The sequence below is a fragment of the Maniola jurtina genome, chromosome 1, assembly GCF_905333055.1.
Source record: "Maniola jurtina chromosome 1, ilManJurt1.1, whole genome shotgun sequence".
Classification (NCBI taxonomy): domain Eukaryota; kingdom Metazoa; phylum Arthropoda; class Insecta; order Lepidoptera; family Nymphalidae; genus Maniola; species Maniola jurtina.
The window spans coordinates 3,856,527-3,869,765 of record NC_060029.1 but is presented as its reverse complement, the minus strand read 5'-3'; the positions used below and the strand labels follow the sequence as shown (position 1 = coordinate 3,869,765).

The following is a 13,239-nucleotide window of genomic DNA, read 5'->3' as shown; positions in this document are numbered from 1 at the left end:
TAAATGGGATGGTTTTGTTTTCAGTCCAGAGCACATGGGTCTCCTTGACCCGTCGACGTCGGACGGTCGGGTCATCTTCTTCCTGCCGTGGCTCAAGGGCACCATCGCGGGTACCACTGACCTTCCGTGCCAGGTCACCCACAGCCCCAAGCCCACCGAGGACGAGATCCTTTTCATCCTCACCGAAGTCAAGAACTACCTCAACCCTGACGTTGAAGGTATATTGGCTTTATTTGTAACTTCTTTCCTATTTGACAGTAAATGCTCAAGTTGAGCGTTCGGCATGGAGTTTATGGTATCCTCATTGGCAGTAGTGTTAAGAAAGTTTTCGGTCATTTGCAGAATGTCCCTAGACCTTTTTGGTAACAGATGGATGGAGGAACGAAATCGTCAATTTTGCTTCTAAATGTACTCTCAACTGTGAATTTTATTTTCAGGATGATGATGATGATGATTTTCGTGGCAATTTCGCAATTTATATTATATACAGTATCCAGCCATTTTCGACGATATTATTCGTGTAGTCCCGTTGGCCCCATTAGCCGTGTCCCCATTAACGGGGCCAGCGGGATTAGAATAAAAATTATTATGAATGTGTCCCCCAAATACTTTAGCAATTTTTTAACTCTAAATTTTCGTCCTGCAGTCCGGCGCGGTGACGTCCTCTCAGCGTGGTCCGGCATTAGACCTCTAGTATCGGACCCCAACAAACCCGACACTCAGTCCCTCGCGAGAAACCACATCGTCCACGTGTCTCCGTCAGGCCTCGTCACTATCGCCGGAGGAAAGTGGACCACTTACAGAGCCATGGCTGCCGAGACCATTGATGCTGCTATCGAAAGTAAGACTTTATAACTCGAAACTAAGGACTGAGTCATATGAATTGTAATTTATTGAATAGAAGATCTCACAATAGCACTATAGGGTGTTTCCGCCTAAAAACGCAATCGCGGTAGGAAGCGATATGTAAATTAGTAGTGGGTTCAATACCAACTCGAACAAATAAAGAGTCGATAAATTCTTTTCCTAACTGGCAAGTTTAACGTACTTGTTAAAATTTTATTTTATTTAAAAAAAAAGATTCCGACGAATTGAGAACCTCCTCCTTTTTTGAAGTCGGTTAAAAAGCGTTTTTTTAATACAAATTTTTACTGTAACGTTTAACTGTTCTAAAATTGGGGCAGAGCTATCTAGATTTTTGTGGCTTCCCGAAAAACTACTACTTTCGTCAGATATATTTAGGAAAATGTATTTGCCTAATATAGTAAGGAATATCTGCAATGTTTACTAAATATTTCAATCCTAATATTGTACCAGAGTTACGTAAGTATTTGCTGTATAATTCCAGGTGCGAATCTGAAACCCTTGTTCAAGGAATGCCAGACGGACGGCTTTTTGATAGAAGGCGCTCACGGCTGGACTCCTACCATGTACATCAGGTTGGTGCAGGACTTCGGACTTGAAATGGAGGTACGACTTACTAATTTTTATTGTGATTTATGCATTTTGCCAATGAATTGCAATGAAAATTCATATCGTTTCTTATTATCGTGGTCAACCCATCGCCGATTCGCTCTAAGCTCGAGTCTCCACTCAGAATAGGAAGGATTTGGCAATCCGCACTTGGGCAGCGTGGTAGACTATAGGAGCATACCACGCTGGCCAAGTGCGGATTGGCAGACTTCCCACACATTATGGAGATCTCAGCTATGCCAGCTTCCTCACGATGTTTTCTTTCTCGATGTTATTTAATTGCTTTAAATAAACATAACCCCAAAAAGTTAGAAGTTAGCCAAGATTTGAACCCCTGACCTTTCGAATAAGAGGTGGCATGTTAACCACTAAGCTTTTTTTTTTTTATTCACTATAGGTAAGCGCTTGACCACAATCACACCTGATGGAAAGTGATGATGTGGTCTAAGATGGGACGCGTTTACCTAGGAGGTGCCTATTCACTCTGGTTTCAAAGATACCCGGATTGTAATTGGTAGGAAACACAGATCGCGGAAGAGTATTCCAAACCTTAGCCATGCGTATGAGGAATGAAGACGCAAAACGTTTCGTGCGTGTAGATGGAATGTCGACGACAAAGCTATCACGACTTATGAACTATACAAATTTTCTCATTCCAGGTAGCTCAGCACTTAGCTAAATCCTACGGGGACAGAGCGTTCGCGGTCGCTAAGATGGCTCAGATGACCGGCAAGCGGTGGCCCATCATTGGCAACAAGATCCACCCAGAGTTCCCCTACATTGATGCTGAAATTAGGTACGCTGACCTTTACCCTAAATATGTTTTAAAACCAAAGTACAACCACTTTTATGTCGCATTATTGCGTCACTGACCAAACCTAATGTACACCAATGAAATACAGACCTTAATGCTTGATGGTAATTTTAAACACAAGAGAAACAAACAGAGATTCATGCTATCCCGCTCATAATTCGTGCGTACAAAACGAGACGTGTTGGCAACAACCAATAGCGCACGGACGCGCACTATGATTGGCTGAGATATTTTCGCGCCATTCAAAAATACTAATAAATAAAAGTGACTGAATAAGTTAAAAGGAGTAGTACTGTATTTATCTATCATAAATCAACACTATTCTCGATTTTTTACTATCAAATATTTGAACTTTTAAGGTAGCCGTTCCTTGGTGCGTATGAACGCCACGAATAACCGCTAACGCAACGGACGTATCACTCAATGAAGTGTACGCAAAAAATCAGCACAAAATTGAACGTCATTGCACAAAAATTGTATGCCGGTTTGGTAACTAATTTACTACAATGGCAAACAGTTTGAACGCACGTGCAGTATCGATTCTTAGGTCTGGTGAACTAAATGGGGCCTGAGGGTATTTCTAACGCGCGGGAGCACGCAATTGGTTGAATAGTCGTCCCTTGTTTCCCGAGATGTCCCAACTTTTCTTAATTGCTAGTCTTTAACATTGTCTCGTCAGGTACGGTGTGCGCGAGTACGCGTGTACCGCGGTAGACATGATCGCGCGTCGCCTGCGCCTCGCCTTTCTCAACGTGCAGGCCGCAGCCGAAGCCTTGCCTGCAGTCGTTGACATCATGGCTGAGGAACTGAAGTGGTCTGAAGCCGAGAAGCAGGTATGTTTATAATGGTACGAGCGTAAGCCGCCGCGCCGGGAAATCTATTGTCGAAAGCGATGACTAGTGACGAATACGTGGATAATTCTCTGTTTTATCACTTACGATTTCCCAAAACTTCAAACGCGACTAACGCTCCAAATCCTGCCGTTTGGACAATTTTCAATGTATGAAAAAATGATTTTCAGAAACAAACCAAAGCAGCGGCAGATTTCCTAGCCAACGAAATGGGACAAATGGTGAACCGCGCCAGTCGCGACAAGATCCCGATCAACCTGACCAAAGACGAGATCCAGTCTTACATCAAGCGCTTCCAGATCATCGACAAAGACAGGAAGGGCTTTGTCTCTATTAACGATATTAGGAGAAGTTTGAAGGTAACACCTTTTTTCCATTTGCGGGTAGTTGTATTTTAGAGGATATAATATAAAATCGGGTAGGAGCGTTTCCTCAAAATCTCAGCAGTTTTAAGATTATCTTTTTCATTTGAGGGTAATTTTATAATCACAAGACTAAAGGAATAGGGTTAATCGTAACAAGTTCTCGATCAACTTGACCAAAAATAAGGTTGTCTTATATCAAGCTCTTCTAAAATCTAAATCACCGAAAAGGCAAGAAGGGCTTCGAACTATTGAGGAGGAGTTTGAAGGTAACACCCTTTTTCATTTGAGGGTAGTTAAATTTTAGAGGATTCAGAAAAAAATCCAAATTTCCAGCGCACTTCGCTTCTTTTAAGAAGTCCCATCTGAAGTTGCTACATGGCCATTTGTGCAGGTTATAGACTAAGGATTAAATATAGGCACAAGCCCGGACGAGATCTTTTTTGCGTACAATACGCAGTCATATGCCTCGTGTTTACATCATACTACTTGTTTTGCGCGTTTTGTTTTTTTAATCCATTATAGGTAAGCGCTTGACCACAATCACACATGGAAGGATGTGGCCTAAGATGGGACGCGTTTACCTAGAAGATGCCTATTCACTCTTGTTTTAAAGATATCCTACCCGTATTATTATGTCGTATTGATGAAACCGTGTTTTGCCATCATGGTCCATTCAAATGATGAAACAGCTATAATAATTCTTTCTTTCAGCTTAGCGTAACTTATTTTTTGAATATTATGCAACAAAATGTTATAGAGTATGGGTGTGAAGCCATCAGAGGACGAAATAAGGGCGATATTGTCCGAGATTGACGTCACGTATCACGGCCAAATGGAGATTCAGGACTACCTGCAGGTAGACAGGAGATACGACGGGGTCTATGTGGCACCTATGTGTATTAACGGTTTAGGATGATGGGAAGGGTAGAACACTGTGTACGATGTTTTATGTTTTAATATCTATAGTGAGAAAGATTGTTCCAGAATAATGCAGAATTGCTAGCAGAAGTAATAACATCCTTCCTTTTTTTTGCAGTAGGTTAATTAGAGCATTTTTTTTTTGACACAATTTGAGTAGTAAACTTTTTGCATAATTCTAGAATACTCTCGACATGAATTGTGGAACATTTTTGGCAATTGCAATTTCGAAAGACTATATTTATTTACCACGCTCAATTTAGTTATTGTCTAACTAAATAAATAGATATTACTTGTATAGTATGGCCAAAATCTCTGTTTATTGGCCTAGGTTACAACGGCAAGACTAAAATCGGGCTTATACTTTACAGATATTTCTTTAAAACGTTTGTAAGTAGTGATCTCCTAATATAAGAATGTTCCACAACTCTCATAAACTAGTAGATACGTCATGTAAACGCTTCGGTGTTGAACATTCGGGCTTGCTCCACAGAACTACGGTGAGGAAGTGACCGGGGAACAGTTGCACGAGATCTTGCGCGAGATCGACACTAACATGAACGGGCAGGTCGAACTCGACGAGTATCTGCAGGTCCATACACATTACACATTCAACCATGCATTTGTATAATAATAAATTATTTGCATGACAGTTTTAGGTCCGTCGTTAGTGCATGCTTTTTTACCTCTCCAATATATATACAGGGTGGTCAAAAAGTCGTGGATCAAACGCAATAGGGAGATAGAGGAGGTCATTTCCAGCAAAAAAATATTCTACAGCATGGCCATATTTAAATTGCCCTAAGAGTTATGAATATTTTTGGGTTTTTAAAAAAAATACCAGATTCTCTTACAATTAGACTAATTAAAAAAAAAATGAGATAAAAAACAATAAAACAAACTATGCTCTGTCATTACTAGATAATGTATCAGTACTACAAACCTTCTATTGAGGCTCTGGCTACCAAATTACAGGAGCAATTAATTTTTTTCCAAAACTTTTAAAGCGTTACCAAAAATTAAATGTCACTTTAAAAGCGCACTGTGAAAAAAAAATGTACTACGGAAAAGTGACCCTGTATTAGAAAAACTTGCTGATTTAATGCCAATTCAAATGAGGTATAACACATTACTCTTTGTTTCGTAATTCTGGTATTATAATCGTTTTTTCATATCAAGGTGCAAATTTCAGTAGATTAGTTTACTTCAAAATAATTTTGAAGATTATCATGCTGCTAATTAAACTGCTAGTTTTTTGTACGTTGGAATGCTAGAAACATCACTGTGCTTGTCACACTTAAAATTTGTGAAAAGAACAGAAACTCTTCACTACCACCACGTGCCAGAACTACCCAGAACGCCCTCTTTTCTAGGAAAAAAAGGATAAAAAACTATGCCTCTCTTTCACATCTTTTTAAAAACCCAAAAATATTCATAACTCTTAGGGCAATTTAAATATGGCCATGCTGTAGAATTTTTTTTTGCTGGAAATGACCTCCTATATCTCCCCTATTGCGTTTGATCCACGACTTTTTGACCACCCTGTATATAGGATAAACTGACTGACTGACATCAACCTATACCCCAATCGCTGGATTTAGTCTTTAGGACTGGTCGTGCAATTATAGTATAATATAGTTATGGCATAATTACATGACTGATCACAATATTGATATACATAGACTTATTATGACATACAGTCACATATAAGTCACAATGCTATATCGCAAGTAAAGAATTTAAATGTGAATTCATTATCAAGTATTTCAATATTGTAACCGGTTAGTATGCTGATTTTATCTTATTTATGTATGCGATGAGTCTGCTTTAAAGTATGCATCTTGGCGTTTGTATTGTTCTAGTCCTGTTTCTAACCTTTCACTTTTGTTATGGCGGAATAACATTTTAGTTACTCTCCCACAATCGCATGCTTATGAAATTCGGCCGAGAACAAAAAACGATGTCAATTAGGTACTTTTTCCGACGACTTCGTCATGTTCCATAAAGGGCACGAAGACTTCTGTCCTGATGATGGAAGATGGAGGTGGTCTAGAAATGCGAGAATTTAACCTGAATATTAGGCTGCCTGAATGGTGCCGAATGCAGAAGTTTCCATGAATTAATCATAATAATTTACTAAAATATAACAAAAATATGAAAAAAAAAACAGTAAAATTTCTCAACAAAGAAAAAAATTATGAAACTAACGATTAAACTTCTTCATTCGGGCAGTCTTTCAAGTATGATCTAATGATCACGTGTGAAAATTTCGTAATTGTGCATGTTTTGCTTATCAAAGGTCTTTGCGATTGCCTACTCCACTCCGACTCGACTCAGTCACTCGTAAACTGTGCTCGTAAAGCATGGAAATGTGAGCTTTATATCGTGTTCCTTACCGTGGAATTTTCAACATTTACTTAATTCAAAGAAGTGTTCCAAGTTGAAACGGTGTTGAATTGGTATCGAGTCTGTGTAATGTGCGAAGTACTGTGTAATGTGTTGTTTTCTGTTTTTTAACTAACATCATATTTTTTTAACCATTATTTAAACCAAAGAGACTTTGGTTGCAAAGTCTCTTTAAAAGCTTCTGTAGATATTACACAAAACTTTTTTGTATAAAAAAAACCCTAAAACGAAATGAATTGATACATTTACTTTAATCAAATATTTTGGCTTAGCTTAAAAATAATAATTTTTAAGCTAAGTAGACTCAGTGTAAAAATGTTTTAAGTCGAATACACGATCGGAACCAACCACCAACCAAGGTCACCTTGGATGGATCATCCAAATTGGAGTTTCAGTCTACAGGTGGTATGGTTGGATCGCCTTGTCAGTGTATACCTACTCTAAAGGGCAAACAGGGCCCAGGGGTCCAAAAGGTCGTAGCTTAACTCAATAACATCTATTTGCCCTTGGTGGAGGGATGCGCTCCCGACCAAGGTGTTTAAAGGTTTTGACCAACCAAAAATTGACATCAACCTACATCTACAGTCTACACAGTTGATTTTCAACCAAGGTGACCGTGGTTGATGGTTGGTTCTGAGGAGTATTGTGATTTTTTTCCGATTTTAATCATAGAACTTTTATTTTTCTATCATTGAGAATATCTAAGAAGCACCTTGAATACAAAATACCTGTTCTGAAATTTAATTTATCCTATGCATTTATATTTTGAATTATATCCGATAACATAAATATACAGATGATGTCAGCCATCAAATCTGGCCACGTGGCGTACTCGCGCTTCGCGCGCATGGCTGAGATGGAGGAACAGCATCATGAGCAGGAGCAGCTCAAGAAGAGCATCACCGTCGAGAGGAGTGGCGGCGGCTTGTAGACAACGGTAGGTCACAGACTAGACTAGGACGATTAACACAGTCAGTCATTGGAGATCCCTTTTTTTGGCGGGGGGAAATCTTACGTCTTGTCTTTTTGGGGAGGATCAGGTTATATGGGTTTTTTACCCTCTAAACCCCGCTTGAAGGTCATCTTTACCGCATATTCAAAAATTCAAAATTCAAAAAGGCTCTCGAGCTAAAGAACGTACGCCGGTGCCTTTCTTGCGCGATGCCCATTGGGCTTATCCTGAAGGGTATACTGACCTACTCCCCTGCCCTCATACACCTTGCATATAGGCATGACAGCTTGTGCCACAGCAAGGTGCCGTCTTCCCAGACTCGTCAGAGCGTTCCTGTGGGCTCAAAGGGGGGAGATCGGGGATGGGTAATACAATAGCAAAAATCTACAGAACAAGCTTTAATTTTTCTTAGTAATAGATCGTTAGGATATGTTATATCTAAGTGCTCAGGGTGAGATCTATAGAGTGCACTCTTACTTTGCTAAGACTTAAGACAGAGTTAAAATGAGACAGATGTATATCTCTCCAATCTGTCTCATATCAACTCAATGTTAAGTCTAAGCAAAGTCAGAGTGCACTCTATAGATCTCACCATCAGACTGCAAGCTGGCTCGTTCGCAAACATTAAGGACGCCTTCTTACTATAGGTAAGTATTTACGCTTCACGTTTAGTCCGTGCGCAGTTCTGGATAGCCAGGCTTTATAGACTACAGGCCCATGTTCAAAAATGGATGGGTCATATGAACCACCAGATGACGTATATAGTACGATATAAGACCATGCAATAATAAGATTCAGCACTATGCCGTCACTTGTAAGCTGTCCAACTGAGTGCTGGTGAAAATTCAAAAGTGCAGGTAGAGTGAGTACATTCATAGTGCTGAATCTTATTATTGCATGGTCTTATATCGTACTATATACATCATCTGGTGGTTCATATGACCCATCCATTTTTGAACATGGGCCTGTAGTCTATTAGATTCAAAATCAATCAAGTGTACAAATCTTTTTCACGTGAGTAACGCCGGTCGATCAACCTCCGAATCAGCTGTTATTGATTTTTTTAGTACATTGCCATCTACGTTCCAATGATTTAACTTTAATTTTTTAACAGATTTTATTGTTTCAGGTGAATAGTTATACGTATCGCAACAATGTAGTTTTAAGAGCAATCACTAAAAATATAAGTATTACATAAAATAAAACAAACACGAAACAAACCTATGTTATTCTTAATAATTTATTTCTCCTATTACTTACTCATATAATACGTCCAATATTATGAGATTTGAAATATTTGTGTGTATGAATCAGTGCATTATTTGATCACAAATTAATTGTAGCCGTTTCTCGAAAAATGTACATAGAAACAAATATTTTATTCAATCTATGAGTTGTTTGAATTTATTAAAATTTAGAACCTATGTAGTCCTTAATTTATGAAATATATATTCAGATTGAATCTGAGATTGTTTGTAGGTAGTTTTAAATTATTTAAATACAATCGTTACATATGTCATGCTATATTATTCTGGATATGAATTTATACACAAAAATAATTATTTTTCGAATAACTAACTACCTATGTACTGATAGTTTGAAGAAATTTCAACGAATATTTTAGCCAGACTATTATTTTTAATACAACATATTATTGTACAATGTTTATCACGCTAAGCGTGTGTTTTGTTAAACCGTATATTTTTTTGGATTTATAATATATTCATGTAAAATTGTTTGTGCAATAAATATATTTGAACTTCTTTAACTCTATTTTTCATTACTTTCCTACCAATATTTATTAAGACTGGTAGTTGGTGCAAAACAAGCAGTACAATCTAGAGTTGCAACAAGAGTTTTCCACAGGTCTTTTAAGACAGGATTAAATACATAATCCCAACAGAGATCTGGGTTTGTACAATCATACGCCTCTTGTTCAGATCGGACCACTTGTTTTGTGCATACTCTTCTATGTAATACTCCCATGGTGTTTGTTATTTAAAACCTCATGAGCTATTGTTATACTCAACAGCTCTGCACAGGTATTATCCACAAACCCATGGTTATTTGGAAGATAAGGACTATATGTAAATGTAATGAAACTTCATTTCATGTAGGACAACTTGTGGCACATAATATATTATGACAAAGTTTGAAAAGCAGATTTATGCGGCGAGAAACTCAGCAGTTGCCATTTTCAGGCAAAAAGTAGCTACCTACCGACAAGTCTAATATCTATAAGTACTTACTAATAAGTCCTATTATATAGAGGTAAAGTTTGTAAGTTTGTAGGAAGTAATCTCTGAAACTACTGAACTGATTTTGAAAATTCTTTCACCAGTAGAAACAGAAAGCTACATTTATATTATTCCTGAGTGATATAGGCTATATTTTATTTTCAAAAAAGTAGAGAACCCTACAAAAATTTTAATAGGCTAGAACTACCCATGCACTGGCCGGTCGCTGGTTATTTATAAAAAAGTGTTTGTTATGCTACTTAATTGGAACGTGAGAACCCGCCTTTAGATTCACTGTTGCAGTGACAGAATCAGGGTGCAAACACTTGTTGTGGTGAGTAGGTATATCGCAACCAAGTTGCATCGCAATCTAGCATGATGATCTACTTGCCTGTTGGAACATTTTGAACTAGGCTCGAGTGACCCGCCTGCAACATAATATTGTAGCCGGACGGGCGTCCATACTCCGGACCTTAGGGATCCTACCTTCACCATCATAAATGTTTGTTTGACAGTACAATTAAGTAAGTAAGTAATACTTAATTTTGAAATGTGCTGATTGATTTTTCATTTTATCCACTCATTTAAGTATAATGTACAATAAGTGAGTAAGCATAAACAGGTAGGTACCTACCTACATGTTAAGTAAACACATTTTAGTTTATTATTACTTGGCCTGAAGCTGAACTCTGAAGTAGGTAATCCATGTGAAGCCGAAATCAGTCAAATAGATAAATATCGCTTTTTGAATAAGTATCTTGTAAAAACTTGGTTATGTACCAAACCCATTGTCTCTTTTCAAAACTTATATCACAGGATTAATAATTATTATTAGGTATATTTTTTCGGCAAACTCTATTTTGAGTATTTTGGACGAATTAGTATTTTTAATTTTAGTAACTAGTTACTCTATGTATAATGTAGGAAAAACCAACCATAAACAAATGAATGAAAGAACGAATGAACGAATTCCGTTCTAAAATTCAATTGTTCCCGCCTATACTTTCAAGGTCATTGCAACAGCTGACATTGTTGTTTAGGAGTTTTTTTATTCTACGTTCCCCTACATAAGTAAAATACGATTCTAATAGATTCTAATAATTATTACAAGTACTTAGTTAATTTTCTTCCGACCGTGACAGCTGAGTTTACATAATATCTACATATTTTTAATTACTCATGTAGAATATTTTAAAAATATCAATTTTTAGTTATAACAGCTCATTATAGTAACTATCTATGCGATATAATCTAATTATCATAATTTGTTAAGGTGGTGCTTTTTACAAATCAGGTATTTAATGAGCTGTCCTTAATTATCCCTTACTAGTTAGGTAGGTAATTGATTTCTCAAAAAACTTGATTTAAAAAAAATCTAGTTAGGGTATTGTGGGTACATTTCGGTTACTTTCAATAAGTTTCGTTTCAGTAACGTGAAAACTTCTTGATATAAAACTTGTAAGTCTTGTAAGTTACGTGGTTCGGACGTAGGGCGGTGGTTACGCCCCCGCGGCGTGCGAGCGCGGGCGGGCGGTGGGTGGGCGCAACAACCGCGTGTTCATGAATTTTTTAAACGCACTACTTGAGGGTGAATTCGCTTGCGGCATCATTTGGATCAAGATGGGATTGTATTGTATTTTTGAAACGGGTTTCCTGGTTACGGTTGGTAAGATTTTATCGAGAATCCTACCGAGGCCAGCATACATTCATGGGAAAGATTATTTTATACTTAGGTACTTAGGTACGGTTTAGACGGTAGACCACTCATATGGTTATGACCACGTTGGTTTACTCATTATAATTACTAATTAGGTAACTACCCTTTACATGGGCTCATAGTCACTATAATAATGAGGCTTACCAAATGTTGTGGTGCAAAGGCGGCTTTTTCATTCATTTCTTCTTTTGAGATTTTTCTATACTAGTTACATAATTTTTAATAGGTAATTATTTTTCTACTTATAAATCTTATTTAAATTCTTCTTTCTAAAAGACAATACCTATAGGTACCTATAGGTTGGTAGGTACCTACCTCACTTGACACTTTTCGTAGGTAGGTAGGTAGGTACTTAACGAAAATAAAAATTTCTTGACAGTTTTTCTGAACTTGTAGATAAGTAGGTACCTACCCAACTTACCCAAACACTTATCTACCCAAATACTTAAAATGACACTTTGTTTATTTGTTAATCAAGTTAACAAACAGCAAAAAATAACTAAATCCTTGACTCATGATTAATTGCGACTTAAATGTTAAATACTTACTCGTTAACCTCCCACGCTTAGCCATAGATTATAACTAAGTTGACTGTCCAGTATAAAATGCAAATTACGCAGGAATCTAAACATCTGCACGGTAGCTACCTAATACTTAGCTACCTAATACTTACTATTTTTCCAGATAAGTATAAAAATATACACCTAGCTTATTCATACTTATTGTTTAATCGTCTACTTTTAGAGATTAAATAAGTACCTACTACCTACATCTTAACTTATTATCTAAATATATACTTACTTAAATTGTAGGCAGTTGAATATACTTACTTAACTATTAAAAAATGTTTTATAAGTACAAATTACCTGAGTAGGTAGGTACTTAGTTACTTAGCTACGCAAAGAATTTCATAATGGCGTTTTCACCCTTCCATTCATCAATGCGGCCACCTGCCAGTTGAAATTCGAAAAAATATGTCCTAATGATATCGTGCAAAAGCTCGGCGCTAACCGTGACACATTTCTCTTTATTCCGTAATCCGAGCCGTGGCGTGGGTAGAGCGTAGAGCTAAGGGTCTCTATCGGTGGGGCTCTTTTGTTTTACTCCAGTTACCTTGACATTTGTAGCGTCTACGCTACAAATACTTACGTAGATAAGTAGGTACAATATACAATGTTGTTCAAGTCAAGAGTAAGTAAGTACCTATGTCATCTTCAAACGTATCTAAGTAGTAGGTAAGTAAGTACTTAGATATTACCTAAGTTGTCTGTATATTATATTGTAATATAGTAAAATTGTAGAAAAGTGGTGTCTGTACAATGGAAATATGTTATTACTAGCTGACGCCCGCGACTTCGTCCGCGTGGATTTAGGTTTTTCGAAATCCCGTGGGAACTCTTTGATTTTCCGGGATAAAAAGTAGCCTATGTGCTAATCCAGGATACTATCTATCTCCATTCCGAATTTCAACCAAATCCGTCCAGTGGTTTTTGCGTGAAGGAGTAA

At 37.4% G+C, this 13,239-nt stretch overlaps 1 protein-coding gene across 3 annotated transcripts in view; it reads left to right on the top strand.

Moving 5' to 3' along the window:
- LOC123865970 (glycerol-3-phosphate dehydrogenase, mitochondrial) overlaps positions 1-9,547 on the top strand; it is a 29,190-nt gene extending 19,643 nt beyond the window's left edge. The window contains exons 8-16 of one of the 3 annotated variants that reach the window (XM_045907237.1): positions 25-218; positions 647-841; positions 1,349-1,470; positions 2,133-2,269; positions 2,967-3,120; positions 3,309-3,497; positions 4,261-4,359; positions 7,624-7,764; positions 8,909-9,547. In XM_045907237.1, coding sequence (XP_045763193.1) covers positions 25-218; positions 647-841; positions 1,349-1,470; positions 2,133-2,269; positions 2,967-3,120; positions 3,309-3,497; positions 4,261-4,359; positions 7,624-7,758 — 1,225 coding nt within the window. In that variant the 3' untranslated portion in view covers positions 7,759-7,764; positions 8,909-9,547. Of the gene's footprint in view, positions 1-24; positions 219-646; positions 842-1,348; positions 1,471-2,132; positions 2,270-2,966; positions 3,121-3,308; positions 3,498-4,260; positions 4,360-4,914; positions 5,014-7,623; positions 7,766-8,908 lie in introns of all 3 variants that reach the window. The other 2 variants (XM_045907232.1, XM_045907243.1) reach the window with 2 other exon arrangements.
- The last annotated feature ends 3,692 nt before the right edge of the window (positions 9,548-13,239 follow it).